The following is a 15,932-nucleotide window of genomic DNA, read 5'->3' on the forward strand; positions in this document are numbered from 1 at the left end:
CAGTAGGAAGCTCCACCCTCCTTCATGTTAGATGATGCGCTCAGTAGGAAGCTCCGCCCTTCTTCATATGTTAGATGATGCGCTCAGTAGGAAGCTCCGCCCTTCTTCATATGTTAGATGATGTGCTCAGTAGGAAGCTCCACCCTCCTTCATATGTTAGATGATGCGCTCAGTAGGAAGCTCTGCCCTCCTTCATATATGAAGCTCCACCCTCCTTCATATGTTAGATGATGCGCTCAGTAGGAAGCTCCGCCCTCCTTCATATGTTAGATGATGCGCTCAGGAGGAAGCTCCACCCTCCTTCATATGTTAGACGATGTGCTCAGTAGGAAGCTCTGCCCTCGTTCATATATTGGAAGATGCACTCAGTAGGAAGCTCCACCCTCCTTCATATGTTAGATGATGCGCTCAGTAGGAAGCTCTGCCCTCCTTCATTTGTTGGAAGATGCGCTCAGTAGGAAGGTCTGCCCTCCTTCATATATTGGAAGATGTGCTCAGTAGGAAGCTCTGCCCTCCTTCATTTGTTGGAAGATGCGCTCAGTAGGAAGCTCTGCCCTCCTTCATTTGTTGGAAGATGCGCTCAGTAGGAAGCTCTGCCCTTCTTCATATGTTGGAAGATGCGCTCAATAGGAAGCTCCACCCTCCTTCATTTGTTGAAAGATGCGCTCAGTAGGAAGCTCCACCCTCTTTCATATGTTGGAAGATGTGCTCAGTAGGAAGCTCCACCCTCCTTCATATGTTGGAAGATGTGCTAATTCTACTGGAGATACCAGAGGTGCTGAATTACAAAGAAGCTGCCCAATCTTCTTAATAACAATATAATTATCTCGAGGTCACAAAAGAGCATAAGAGCTTCCTACTGCTCATGCTCGCAGATATCTGTGCAGGACAGGACAATGTAAGTGTAACAAGGTAACAGCAATTTTAATTCTGTATGGATTACTGCACTAGACAAAGCAATTGTAATTTGCTAATGAAATTATTACCACACTAGACAAAACAACTGTAATTTGCTAATTAAATGTGTTTAGGAATTTATGTATAATGACATTTTCTTTAGTTATTTTTTTCTATTCCCAGAAAGCCCTTTAAGCATCATTGGAGTGTTTTTAGACTTATTTTTAATACTCTAAAGATTACTCATAATATATTTCTATGCTTACATTTCAACAGTAGACTTTATATCTCTTTTCTGTATATTTTATGGCAGCAATAAACATGCAAACTGCAGTCAAATCAGACTTTAATAAGGAAACAAATGCATTATTGAGGCAACTTAGTGATAAATATTACTTTCAGCCCTATTTTTACAGTCATGTACATTTTCTAGGCTCATTTCCTCCTCTTATAAGATCTTGCATCCTTTTCTGCCATTTTCCACTAGCCTTCAAGAGTCCCTTAGAGCTTGATTATTTTGTATCATTTATGTAACAGCAAAGTTGAAGCTGCCTACTGATAATATAGACCTCCTACTTACACCACTGGATAGCTCATGCATATTCATTAGTCCCAATATGAAAGGTCTCCTTATAGTAAAGTTATTGAGTGAGAAAAATATTGGTGTGCACATTTTTCTGGTTATTCATAGAAAAACCAGTGGAAGAAGAAGGGACTCTACCAGGGTATTTATTGCACATTTAAATGTTACGTTAGTTATTTTTGTTGATTGGTAAAAATTTTCAATGTTGTTCTCATTTAAACGCACAAACGCTGGTTTTGTGGTCCCCGCAGGAACCAATATTTGTGCCATTACTATGCAACTGGTTCTAATAAATCTATCATCATCTCTCTAAAAGTTCAAAATATTGCAATTTTCTCTGCATTTTATTAATTTATTCTTAGCCTATGTTATCAAGTCTGTGACCCGATGTCAATACTCCATGCAATAACTCTCAGCAAGACGTTACTCCTGACAGAGCACAGTTAATTTATTTTCAGCGAAAGCTACTCGGTCAGATTTGTCATACAAGAGTCCTGAGGCCTCAAAAAAGTCTTCAATGGAGAGTTCGGGAGCGTCAGGGGGACAGGAGAAGGCACAAGCCTAGGGGTCTCCCTACTGCAGGGAAATTTTGAGTTCCGCAAGTTGAGTCTTAGAACCAGACGTATGTGGGCAGAGCCTTGAATACAGATGGAAGCTTTCCTTAAAGAAAAAGAAAACTTTTTAGTCAGCTAAAAATCGGTCAGGCAGGTTGTTTACGTTCAAAATAGGTCAAGGAAGGTGTTGTGGGGGAATGGGCCTGAGCAGTTCCACTATATTGCAACTGCTGTGCAAGATTTTGGACATACTGGGCCAGGACTTGCATTCAATCCACTCAAAGTATATGTATAGCTAGTTGTGACCAGCTATGCCGCAATCTTATGATAGGTGTCTAATTGGATATTCCACCGCTAATTGGTATGGCTGAGAGCTGTCACCAGCTGCAGACTGAGTCTTTTACTGCAGCACTAACTATATTCACAAGTCCAATACACAAATACAATGAAACGTATCTGAATGGTTGTATTCGCAAATCAAGTATTTTAGTGGATTGAACAGAGCAATAAAGTGCAGAGTGCAGTAATGCATATGAACATATTAGATCGGGTGACTAATCAAATGAGGTAACCGTAGTCCCTGAAACTGTTGCTGCTAGGAGAATGACTCGCAAAGCAGCTAAGAAGATAAAATATAGAGACATAGTTTACCTTTGTTGTCAAACACTATTGAAAATTATAAAGAGCTCCTACCATCAGTCCTGACGCGCATGTTTCGCCCTGCTTTGATGTACATTACTTTTATAAAATGGGGCCAGAGTCAGCACGTGTGCAAATCACAATCACCAGTTACATTTTACAGTATTATAGACTGTTTATATGTGAATGTGCAGATACAGTGTCTTCACGAAAATGGCACTGCATAGCACGGTATGGGCAAATGCTGACCCCAGCACCATTTTATTGAAGAATTTTACTACAACGTCAACATGCCATAAACAACTCATAGGAAAACTACCCATGTCTCTGATATAACCTATTGGCAACAATCACCACATGTATCATGCAAAAAATAGAATCAATTATTGGGAATAGATTGCTGAAGGATCATGACAACAAAACAAAGCAAAAAAATGATCAAACGTCCCATGTAATAATGAAGTATACAAAATTTTCAAAAAAGGAACAGATACAGGGAGTAGGGGGACTGACTAATGCATACTTAAAAAAGGGGCGCGCATCCTAATGCAGGAACCACTCAAAAGGCACTATAGGCACCATAGTGCACCTATGAATATAAATACTTATTGCAACATCCCATCTTGCCTCAGTGAAACAAAATCAATAGTACCGATCATGAATTACACAGTCACATATAAGAATATTGTAATCGTACATCAAGAATGGAATTCAGGTGTTGTTTACCTAAAAAGGTTAGCAGCCAAATGGGCAAAGAGATCCCTGGACTGACACGTGCTCACCCTAATGCGTGTTTCGGCAGAGCCGCTGTCAGCATATAACATTAACATAGCAGTGAACACACGCCAGTAATTTTCATTATGCATATGGCTGACATATGCGCACTGCTATGTTATGGCTGTAGTACATCACTTCACTAAAATTATGCCTGAAATTGCGGTATGCGCATGCACTGACTCAGGCGCCTCTTTATTGAAGTAATGTGCAATAACATCAAAATAGCAGTGTGCACGTGCTGACCATAGGCGCGGCATGTACATGTTGTTAGGGCTGGCGGAATGCATGCAATAATATAAAGGGAGTGATAAGGTGCGTTCGCAGCCCGGGGACCACCTTTCAGAGATAGTGGTATAATAGACGAACACATGCGGGTTAATGTCACCCGGCGTGTACAGAGGCGGACTGTTGCTTCACAGAGCCACAATACCGTGGGATGAAAATGCCATAGCCTGTTAGGACTCACAGAGCTCGGCTGAGAGGATGCTAGTGTATGGTCACAGTACTCAGCCCCTAGGACGTGGGGCAAGAGTCTTTCTAGACCCACAAGCGCACAGTACTACAACTGCGATGCCTGAAGAACTGTCTAGTAAATTTAGAGCACTGAGTGCACTCAGCATCGCACTGGTGAGCATCACTAATCGCCCTAACTAGGGTAGGTAAGCGCACTAATTGTGCACAGCGTCACCCTGGCGAATGCCACAATTTGACGCTGGTAAATCCGTGCATAGTGCTGGATTGCACTGACTGGCGCTATGTAAGCTCCAATCACCCACACTCAGACAACAACATTAGGGATGGGGATCATTTAGGAGCTTTCACCAGTACACGCATCCACACAGCACAATTACAGGTTATATTAGCGCATGGTCGAGCGGCTATGCAAACCTTTTATAGTCACAGCCTTCCGGGACCTTGCTTAGTGGTCCTATCAGAGCCGCTTGAGGACCTGGGCATGTGACATCTGACCTCCAATGATTGGTCGTTCCACGGGCATGCTCAAAAGTCACAAAAAGTAAGACTGATCACCGCTGCCTAATGCTGGTTACAATAGCTGGACCTGGGACAGCAGCAGTAACCAGACTACCAACATCATCTTGAGCAAGATGCTGGGACCGATGTCTCTGCTGAGCAGAATCCTCTGTGGCTGAGGAAGAATGGGAGACTGCAGAGAACATGGTTCCAGATTCCCCCTGTGCAGCGGCGGGAACTCGACACATGACACACGTGCTCTGGCAGCATTTTATTGTACTATAATCTGGAAAGTCCAGGCACAGTGAAAAAAAAAAGAGAGAGAAAATCAGCCAGAGGAGGAAGACAGGTATAAGACCCTAACCACAACCCAACGTAAATAACTATAACAGACTAAAAAAAAAAAAAAAATTGGTTTACACAGAATATATTGCAGTGGTATGCGCACGCGCTGACTCCGGCATCATTTTATTGAAGAATTCTACTAGAACATCAGCATAGCAGTGTATACACACTGGCCATCTCTATTAACCCTATGACCGGTGCGTGCGCACTGCAATGTTGATGTTTTAATAAAATACTTTAATAAAATGGCGCCAGAGTCAGCGTGTGAGCATACCGCTATCTCTGGTGTCATTTCATTGAAGACACTGTATTAATGTAACAATAAAAAGGCTTGTCACCTGGGGGGGTAGAATGGGTTCAATAGCTGGTAATTAATAAGTGTATTTGTCTGTTTGTTTTCAGAAAGAATTACTCAAGTCAAAACAGACATTTATGTTACAAGCTTTGGACCAGTATCAGATACAGAAATGGTAAGTTACTGAAAACATAGAAGTAATTCATACTATGATAATTGTAATACTAATTTAGCTTAATTCTATAGTACCAAGTTATTACTGAATTTTAAGGCACTATGGCTCTAATTCATTATTGCATTTTTCTCTGTTATTTTTGCTATATTTTTTGGTAATTCTCAAATGCCTTTTTTTAAAGTCTAATTAATAACATATTTTCACTTATTTTTACTTATGTTCACTATCGGGGGCGAATTTTTGATTTCCAGGTGTTTTCACCTGATTCATCTATTGTGACTTTTTAAAAAGTAAACACAATATGATGCCAATGTCTTATGGTCCACCCATCAAGTGTTTCTAAGTATGACGCTTATCTTGGCTCTATTTTTCAAGTAGTGATTTTGTTTTTGCTCTAAATAGTAGCAAAGACAGCTAGATACAGGAAAAAAGACCATTTTTTACTTTTGCACAAAATTCATGAACAACGTGCACTATTGTAAATAATTTGGCACAAAAATGGCAATAAATACCACCAGACAGAAAAGTAAGTTAATAAAAGGCAAATGATAAATTGTAGCATATGTAACCTGGCCAGTGGCCTAACTGTTTTTCCCAGGCTCTTAATTTCTTAAACACTTGGAAAATGTAATAAGATTCATAGGGGTACTATTTAGCTGCTAAAATTACTTTTACTTTCATGTTACCACTACTTATGGATTAACTAGGTGAAAGGAGTTGTCGAGTGACAGCAAGTTATTTTCTGTCCACATCCACCATATTTTCTATAACATTGATCAGTGATAGTATGAGTGCTGGGAACTACACTGGGAACTTAGAGGGGTCTGCAGACTCCCTAATGATGCCTACCAGCCAGTCATGTGACCTAACTGAATCTGCAACTGAATAAATGGCCAGAATGCAGTCCAGTCATCACATCACCAAATACGTCAACCCTGGTGTCAGAGCTGAATTGGAGTGGATATGCTCCTCCAGCCTTCAGTCTTATATAAGATACATCATTTAATTAAATGTAAATGAGCTAACATTAATTATTTTTAAAAAAGTGACCACCTTTGACTTTATATTTTAGGAGTATACCATTGATGTATTTTTTCGCCAGAGCTGGAAGGATGAAAGACTTAGCTTTCAAGGACCTATGCAGCGTCTTCCTCTGAACAACTTACTGGCCAGTAAAATCTGGACACCTGACACTTTTTTCCACAATGGTAAAAAGTCAATTGCTCACAACATAACAACACCCAACAAACTACTGCGTCTCGAAGATGATGGCACACTGCTTTATACAATGAGGTAAGATGAACTATCTGTGTAGCTAAAGGGAATCAGTCAGTAGGATCAACCCTCTTAAGCCATTTATATGAACCTGCAGGTCATAGGAAACTGAATCAAGAGATACCTTGATATCTGCAATATGAAGTCTTACTCCTGAAGAATCAATATTTTTCTTATGTGTAAATGAGCTGCTAAGGGCTCTGGGCTGAACACTGACCAGTATGAGAATCTGCCTCCAGAGCTTATTTTAAATAGAATGGGCCATTACCAGTGTGAGACATGTAACTAACACAGAACAGTAGAACTGAGCTTTGACTCATAACAAACACATTTGCTGCCGTTCTCACAGCTCTGCTGTATTGCATTTATTGCAACACTGGCCACATGTGAGAATGAAGCTGAAACTGTGAGAGAAACCTAAAGATGTGTCAGATAAAATAACACACAGCTCTGCAGTGAGATCAGGAGATCAAAATGGCCAATATACAGTACATCACTCTGTTAACACCTCCTTTTATACAAAATAATCTATGGAGGCAAATTCTCATGCAGATCTGTTTCCGGCCCATACATCTCAACAGTTAGTTTACAAATAAGAAAAATCTGGATTTCTCTGGAATAGAAATTTGAATCACAGACATTAAGGTATCATTTTATTTACTTTTCTTTGACCTGCATGCCCATATATATGGCTTAGTATGGTTGATCCCACTGACAGATTCCCTTTAATGGCCTGTGAATTATGAATATGGCTAATTACCCAATGCACGAAAGTATTTAGTAATAAAACTCTAAGTAATAATAACCACAGGAACAGGCAGACACGGACTGGGGCTGAAATTCAGCCCTAGCATTTGGAATCACACAGGCCCATGTTGTCCCCGTCTCCATGAACCAGATGGGATATATTACTAATATTACCCCGGATGGAGGAAAGGAAGATTTTCTACAAGACCAATATTACTAATGATACCTGTGGCCTGCTGGGGTAAGTGACGGAGTCAGCGACTTTGTGGTCCATCACAACTCTTAACAGTATGGGTGTCTTGAGAACAAGGATTCTGTTAACAACATAGCAGACAAGGCAGCCCATGACCAGACAGGCCCTTCTGGCATTTACCTGAATTGCCAGGTGGCCAGTCCTGCACTTGGAACAGGTAAAAATATGGTCAGCATTGGGATTAGTAAGAACTGAATGTAATATAACTAACTGATGAGACCAGGAATAAATACAAGATTTTTAATAGCAAAGTTTAAAAAAGTTAGTGCCCATGGTGGACACAGAAAAATGTATTTGATGGACACAGATTATTTCTAGATAACTGGTAACCCTAAATAAAGAGAATAGATCAAATATATTTGTTCTTCAAAGAGAGTTGTCATATCTGGGTCATTTCTGGCATACAGAAAAGATATATCATAAATATCTGATGGTTGTCTTACCTCTGAGACCCATATTAATTTAGAAATCACACACCACCTCAATGAAGAACTGGACATGTATGCAATAAAGAAGACCTTTCATGAGTTTGAGCATGTTAAACTGGCCACATCATGCAGAGCTGAGTAAACTGTATTTATTATTTTTTACTTTATCCTCTCCATTGCAGAGATATTATCTTGTAAAGTTTAGGTTATAAATTATTTTATAGGTCAACTGGGTTTTACCAGAGATTTGTCTCTGGGTGTGAGTACTTCTTCTCCTACATGAGACTGACCAGTCACAATACGGAGGTGTTATGCAGGATAATAAAGAACATGCTCTCCTCTCCTTACTGATCTCTGCGACTACTGTGTAGGGATACAGCAGGGCTGAGTATCATTGACTGCAGAGCAATGACCTCACACTTTTTGGACTAGTCAATGTCAGAAGCATATGTGGCGCCACAATATTAAATAGCAATTTTCGAGAGCAGGGAACTTTGCATAAACAATGTATGTGTTAGGAATCAGTTTAAGGGTCCACTCAGACTGCCGTGCATTCTTTAATTTGAGAGTATTGGGCTATTTATGGTAATGAGACTCAGCTCAAACTCTCAGTGTTTGGTTAGAGTGTCTTACTATCAGCGCTGTATATATGCAACAAACAGAAATACAGAGATTGTAATAAATCATCTCAACGTTTTCTATGAAGAATTTGCCTGTCTCAGACATCAGCCACCCACTACTTGCAGAGTTTTATGCAAATCAGCTCAGTGTTTTAAAACCATAGGAGTTAAGTAACATATGTAAGTCCGCAAGGACAGGGTCCTCTCCTCTCTACCAGTCTGTCATCGTAAATTTGTGTACTGTAAATGATACCTATAACCCTGTATGAAACCCCCTTCTCATGTACAGCACCATGGAAATAATGGTGCTATATAAATAAACAATAATAATAATATTTAGCTTATTAGAGCTTTAATATTTCTTTTTATTATTATTATTTTAACATTTTTAAAAGTAAACTAAACATACACATAACTACTATCTACCACAGTGATACCTCTATCTTCCACCGTGATAAAATATACATTCACTATTTCTAAACAATATTTAACAAATTTGATTATTATAGTGTAAATTCTGTAGAATCTTTTTACTTTGTTTTATTTTTATTTAGAATTTATGTTATTGGAATACCGCACTATGTGAAATGCAATGTTAAATACAGAGAAAAGAGCTGTAACTTTACAGCCTTCTTTTGGGTATTTATCAATCTTCTGATCTCCTCTTAATAGATGGCTTAGAGAACAGAGAAATGTCCGGTGGACACTTTACAATTAGAACATTATTGTTAATCTAAGTCAATAGTAAAGACATTTACAAAGCAGAAATGGCAATTACCAGGCAGTAAAATTAACAAGCTATATCCACAATAGCTTCCAAGGATGATCAACTGCTTAATGAGTGACATAAAGGAAATTAAATGTACTGAAAAAATGTGTGACACTGCTCCATAACAATGAACTTTTTTCAGGATACTTGCAGTAATAAAGCCTTAGACACTGGAAATGGCAGGCCATGCATCAGATCAGAATTAGGTAAACAATTGTATTTGCTTTAATATAACATGCAATTTGCAAAAAAAAAAGTTCAACAACAAAAGACATATACAGTCATGGCTGAAAGTGTTGGCACCTTTGAAATTGTTCCACAAAATGAAGCATTTCTCCTAGAAAAGTATTGCAATTACACATGTTTTGTTATACACATGTTTATTTCCTTTGTTTATATTGTGACTATTAAAAAAAAAAGAAAAAAGGCAAATTGGACCTCATTTCATGCTAAATACCAACTGTGGGAGGACAGAATTGTTGTCACTTTTCCAAAATTGTGGATAAACCACTTTGTTTCAAGCATCTGATGCTCGTTTAAACTCACATGTGACATGTAACAGGTGTAGGCAACATGAAAATACAGATAAAAGGGGAGACGTTGAGTCAATCTGTGTTTCTGTGTGTGCCACACTAAGCATGGCGAGCAGAAAGAGGAGGAGAGAACTGTCTGAAGACTTGAGAACCTAAATTGTTGAATAATATCAACAATATCAGAGCTACAAGTCCATCTCCAGAGATCTTTTTCCTTTGTTCACTATGTGCAACATAATAAGTTTATAACCCATGGTACTGTAGTGAATCTCCCTGGACGTGAATGGCAAAGAAAAATTGATGAGAGGTTGTAACGCAAGATAGTCCAGATGGTGAATAAGCAGCCCCTATCAAGTTCCTTAGAATTCCAAGCTGTCCTGCAGGCTCAGGGTGCATCAGTGTCGGTGAGAACTATCTCTCAGCATTTGAATGAAATTAAACGCAATGGCAGGAGACCCAGCAGGATCCCACTGCTGACACAGAGACAGAAAAGGTAGACTGCAGTTTGCCAAAATGTACATGAGTAAGCCAAAATCCCTATAAGAAAGACAGATGAGACCAATATAGAGCTTTTTGGAAAAACACATATACTACTGTTTACCGAAAATGGAATGAGTTAAAGAAAATAAAACAGTACCTACATTCAAATATGGTGGAGATTCAAAGATGTTTGGAGTTGTTTTTTGTTCCTATGGCATTGGATGCATTGACTGTGTGCACATCATCATAATATCTGAAAATTACCAAAGTATTTTGGGTCACAATGTAGTGCCAGTGTCATAAAGCTAGGCTTGTGTACTTGGTCTTGGGTTGTCCAAAAGGACAATGACCTCAAACATAACTCAAGACGCACCCAGAAATACTGTAGATGGAATCAAATCAATGTGCTGGAGAGTTCTGAAGTAGCCAGCAATTAGTCTGGATCTAAATCCCAATGAACACCTGTGAAGAGATATTAAAATTACTCTTGGGATAAGGCACCCTTCAACAACCAATCAGTTTCACTGGTTTTAATGTAGTGCCACCTGAGATAACACACACACTATCTAAATAATTTATTCAGTTTTTTATGTCTTTCTTTCTTTGTCTCGCTTGATCTCTATAGCTAAGCTGCGAGATACAACGTCTGATTTACCAGATAATGGCTGCCGCATTCCGTTCTTCTGCTTCAACCCCTTCACGACCTTTATCGTATCTATTAGTGATGAATGAGCATGCTCGTCCATACTTAGGACTCGCTCGTGCATCAGTGTGCTCAGGATGCTCATTACTCAGTGAGTAGTTTTTGAATGTTCAAGCAGAAGTTCTAGTCCTTACCCCGCATATTTGGCTCTTTATAGACAGGCAATGAACATGTGAGGATTGCCTGACAGTCATTATAACGCGATAGCCATCTTGGTTGTGGCATTACTGTGATTGGCTGGCTGCATAGCATCATCAGGTCTATGCAAGACCAGTGACGCTATTCTTGTCACACTGTACCCGGACACAGGTAGCATAGGGAGAGGAGCTGATGAGAGAGGGACAGAATTGTAGCTACGTATTAGCCAGGGATTCAGAAACATTTATATTTCTGTGAAATACAACAACAGTCCTTCCTAGAGCTAATTATCTACTATATAATTGTCTAAGGGTCACTTCCTTCTTTCTGTCTGTCCTTCTGTCATGGATATTCATTGGTCGTCGTGGACTCTGTCTGTCATGGAAATCCAAGTCGCTGATTGGTCGCGGCAAAACAGCCATGACCAATCAGCGACGGGCACAGTCTAGAAGAAAATGGCCGCTTCTTACTCCCCGCAGTCAGTGCCCGGTGCCCGCATAGTCACCCGCCAGTCACCGTTCACACAGGGTTAATGCCAGCGGTAATGGACCGCATTATGCCACGGGTAACGCACTCCGTAACCACTGCTATTAACACTGTGTGTCCCCAACTTTTTACTATTGATGCTGCCTATGCGGCATCAATAGTAAAAAAATGTACTGTTAAAAATAATAAAAAAGCAAAAAACCTGCTATTCTCACCCTCCATAGTCCGCCAAGCCGCTCGCGCCAGCCGCCATCTTCTGTTCCCGGCGATGCATTGCGAAATTATCCAGAAGACTTAGCGGTCTCGCAATTTTGCAATGCATCCTGGGAACGGAAGATGGCGGCAGCTGTGCGCGTATCGCCGGAGCTTCGGTGGATCCCAGGGGTGAGTATATAACTATTTTTATTTTAATTATTTTTTTAACAGGGATATGGTGCCCACACTGCTGTATGCTACGTGGGCTTTGTTTGATACCGCGTGGCTGCTATATACTACATAGGCAGTGTTATATACTGCGTGGGCTGTGCTATATACTATGTGGCTGCTATATACTCCATGGGCTGTGCTATATACTGCGTAGGCAGTGTTATATACTACGTGGCTGTTATATACTGCGTAGGCAGTGTTATATACTACGTGGCTGCTATATACTGCATGGGCTGTGCTATATATTACATGGCCAGTGTTATATACTGCATGGCCTGTGTTATATACTACATCGCCTGTGTTATATAGTGCGTGGCTGCTATATACTGCGTGGGCTGTGTTATATAGTATGCGGCTGTGTTATATACTGCGTGGCCACTGTTATATATTGCGTGGCCTGTATTAACGCATTGGGTATTCTACAATATCTATGTATATAGCAGCCACATAGTATATAGCACAGGCCACGTAGTATTTGTCTGCTATATACTACATGGCTCCTATATACTATGTGGCCTGTGCTATATACTATGTGGCTGCTATATACTGTACATACATAAATACATATTCTAGAATACCTGATGCATTAGAATTGGGCCAGCATCTAGTAATACATATTAATATTGCTGTTTGCAGCACTTAGGGAGAGATTGTGTTGAAGGGATCATATAATACAGGATAGGATGAATTGTAAGTCCTTTATGCTGCAGCCTGCAACTGATACCAAAAGCTCTTTTCAGGGCTAATAATATTATTTTTACTTTTAATCCTGCAAATTGATCAGAGCAGGGAAATATTATACACTGTTTTTACTGTGGCAGTTGTGCATCAAAAGCATATAGCCAGACTTGGTTGGATCTCAATAGCATTGTTGTATTGATACTGCAGTCTCATATGTCCATCTCTATTGGGCAAATTTGTAATACTGAAAATTTTTTGAGCAGGGAAATTTTATATGACATTTAGTGTGCTACGGTTGGGCCTCAACCCCCCCAAATATAAATTGTTTGTTAAATAAATCACATTCCTATATTAATACTACAGGCTCATATGTCAATTTCAATTGGACAACTTTTGCTGGCATTGTAATACTGCAATTTTTTTGAGCAGTGAAATGTAATTTTATCGTGCTACAGTTCAGCCTGAAATCCCGCAAAAAAAATTGTTAAAAAATTGCATTGCTATATTTATACTGTAGTCTCATACATCGGTCTGAGGTGTGCAAGTTTGTATGGCACTGTAAAACTGCCTTCTTTTGAGCTGTGAAATTTTACACGCCATTTAACGTACTACATTTGGGTCTCAAATCCCCCCCCAAAAAAGAAACTAACAAAATGGCATTGCTATGTTAATACTGCAGTCGCATGCGTCCGTCTGAGGTGTGCAAATTTGGCTAGCATTGTAATACAGCCTTTTTTTTGAGCAGTGAAATTTTATATGGCATTTAGCATTCTACTGTTGGGCCTCAAAACCACCTCAAAAAGAAATTGTTAAAAAAAAATAATTGCAATATTTATACTGCTGTCTCATATGTCCATCTGAGGTGTGCAAATTTGTCTGGGACTGTAATATAGTTTATTTTTTGAGCTGTGAAGTTTTATACAGCATTTAACGTGCTACAGTTGGGCCTCAAAAAACTCCAAAAAAATAAATTGTATGTTAAAAAAATTACATTGCTATATTGATATTGTCATCTTATATGCCCATCTGAAGGGGGCAAATTTTTCTGGCATTGTAGTACTGCAATTTATTTCAGCAGTGACATTGATATAGCATTTATCATACTAGAGTTGAGCCTCAAAACACATAAGAAAAACCTTTGATTACAAATAGCATTGCAATATTAATACTACAGTCTTAGACATCGATCTGTAGTGGGAAAATTTTGTTTGCATTGTAAAACTGTCTGCAACACTTTCTCAACATGAATATATAATATGTAATTGAAAATGGGCAAGTTACATAGTAAGGGACGGAGAAGTGGACGTGATGCTGATGGTGAGACCAGAGGCCAAGGACATTGGCAAGGTGAAACTGTTACTGCAGCGGGAGCACAACAAACACACACATCATGTCGATCTAGCTTCCTGTCCCACTTTGTAGGGGAGCGTGGAACACCACTCTTGAAACTAGACCAGAGTGAAAAGGTTGTTGGATGGATAGCAGATAATGCTTCCAGTCACTTTGCCAGCACCACCCTGTCTACCACACAGTCCAGTCTAGTTGCCATGATTCTGGACCACATAATCCTCACCCTAATACTTCTTTCTGCCATGATAATGAGTGCCCAGAGACAAGTGATCCCACACTTGGACACTCCGAAGAGCTGTTCACATTTCCATTTATATATTCTGGCCTCTCACCCTGACCATTCCAACCAGAACATTAGGAGATTGCATGTAGCAATGATCAAATATTTGAGCAGCCAGGCTCACAAGAAGGCAGTGGTGGGAAAATTCAATTATTGTAAAAAGAGCTGTATGATGATGAGACACAATTGCTAGCAAAGCAACTGGTGTTTTTACATCAGCAAGTCAGGAGAAGGACCAGGGTGCAGAAGTGGAAGATGAAGTGGTGGACGATGAAGTCACTGACTCAACCTTGAAAGGTGACATGCAGAGCGAAGACAGCAGCACAGATTGGGAAGGATCCACAGCACCACACAAGGCAGGAATAGGCAAGGGGATGTTCAGAAACTAAAGGCAGGGTACTGATTATCAGAGCACCAACACCAAAGGGATGTTGCCAAGCCATCTGTTAAGTGTTACAGAGTCTGGTGCCTTATTAAAGACAGTCCAGTTATAAAAAAAGGCCATTTGCAACATCTGCCATGCCAGCATTATCATGGGCAGCACAACTGCCAGTATGACCACCATGCTACAATGCTAAATGACCACATTTCCAGACTTTTAGGCTTGTGGAGAAGTAACCATTCCGCAACCTCATGGCGGTGGCTGTCCCTTGGTACTTAGTCCCCAGTTACCACTATTTCTGCCAGTATACTGTCCTCACCTTACACAAGTTTGTGTTCCATAACATCAGCTGTGCCTTAACCAGTACTGTGACTGGAAAGGCCCACTTAACCACAGACACCTGGACAAGTGTTTGTGGCCAGATACATTACATTTCCCATTCAGCACACTGGGTTAACATTGTGGAACCTAGAATCCAATCGACCCTGGGACAGAACACGTGCTACCATCACCATGTATTGTGGGCCCTGGTTCAAGCAGGGTTGCCCCTATTTTCTCCAGCAGTTACTGCACCTCCTCCTCATCCGTTATCTTAGAAACATCAACATCAGTTACAAGCTGGAAGCACTGCAGTAATGCCTCGGCCAAGCAGCAACAAGCTGTGCTGAAGCTAATCTGTTTAGGTGACTAACCGCACACCACCGAGGAGTTGTTGTAAGGTCTAACAGACCAGGCTGATCTGCAGCTATCGCCCCTGAGCTTACAACCAGGCATGGTCATGTGTAACAAAAGTTTTACTGTATTTTGAATTAGGCTTAAGATGCTTTATTCAATAACAAAGATCACTTTAGAAACAAAATGATATTTACAGTGTCACTGTCCATTCAAAACCCAAGACAATTGCCTTGAGGTTATACTGGATTCATATTTGACATCTCATTCAGTCTACTGTCAAATCACATCAACTTCATCAAAAGAGTAACTATAATATTCACAGCCTGAAGGGTCAATATGTGTCACAGTGATCAAAAAAACACAAAATAGAAAATCACTGTGTTATATACTGTGCCCCAGGGCTTGTACTTAGCATAAAACAGTAAGTAAATCTAAATTCCTAAACCAGGTATTCCTTTAATTAAATTGT

The 15,932-nt window shown here is 40.0% G+C and overlaps 1 protein-coding gene across 1 annotated transcript in view; it reads left to right on the forward strand.

Annotated features, from left to right (window-relative positions):
- The window catches only part of GABRA5 (gamma-aminobutyric acid type A receptor subunit alpha5), a 349,153-nt gene that overhangs the window by 141,123 nt on the left and 192,098 nt on the right, over positions 1-15,932 (forward strand). Inside the window, exons 4-5 of the mRNA XM_069757828.1 lie at positions 5,170-5,237; positions 6,310-6,530. Of these exons, the coding sequence (XP_069613929.1) occupies positions 5,170-5,237; positions 6,310-6,530 (289 nt within the window). The remainder of the gene's footprint in view (positions 1-5,169; positions 5,238-6,309; positions 6,531-15,932) is intronic.

Source organism: Ranitomeya imitator, chromosome 3, assembly GCF_032444005.1.
Source record: "Ranitomeya imitator isolate aRanImi1 chromosome 3, aRanImi1.pri, whole genome shotgun sequence".
In the NCBI taxonomy this organism is placed as follows: domain Eukaryota; kingdom Metazoa; phylum Chordata; class Amphibia; order Anura; family Dendrobatidae; genus Ranitomeya; species Ranitomeya imitator.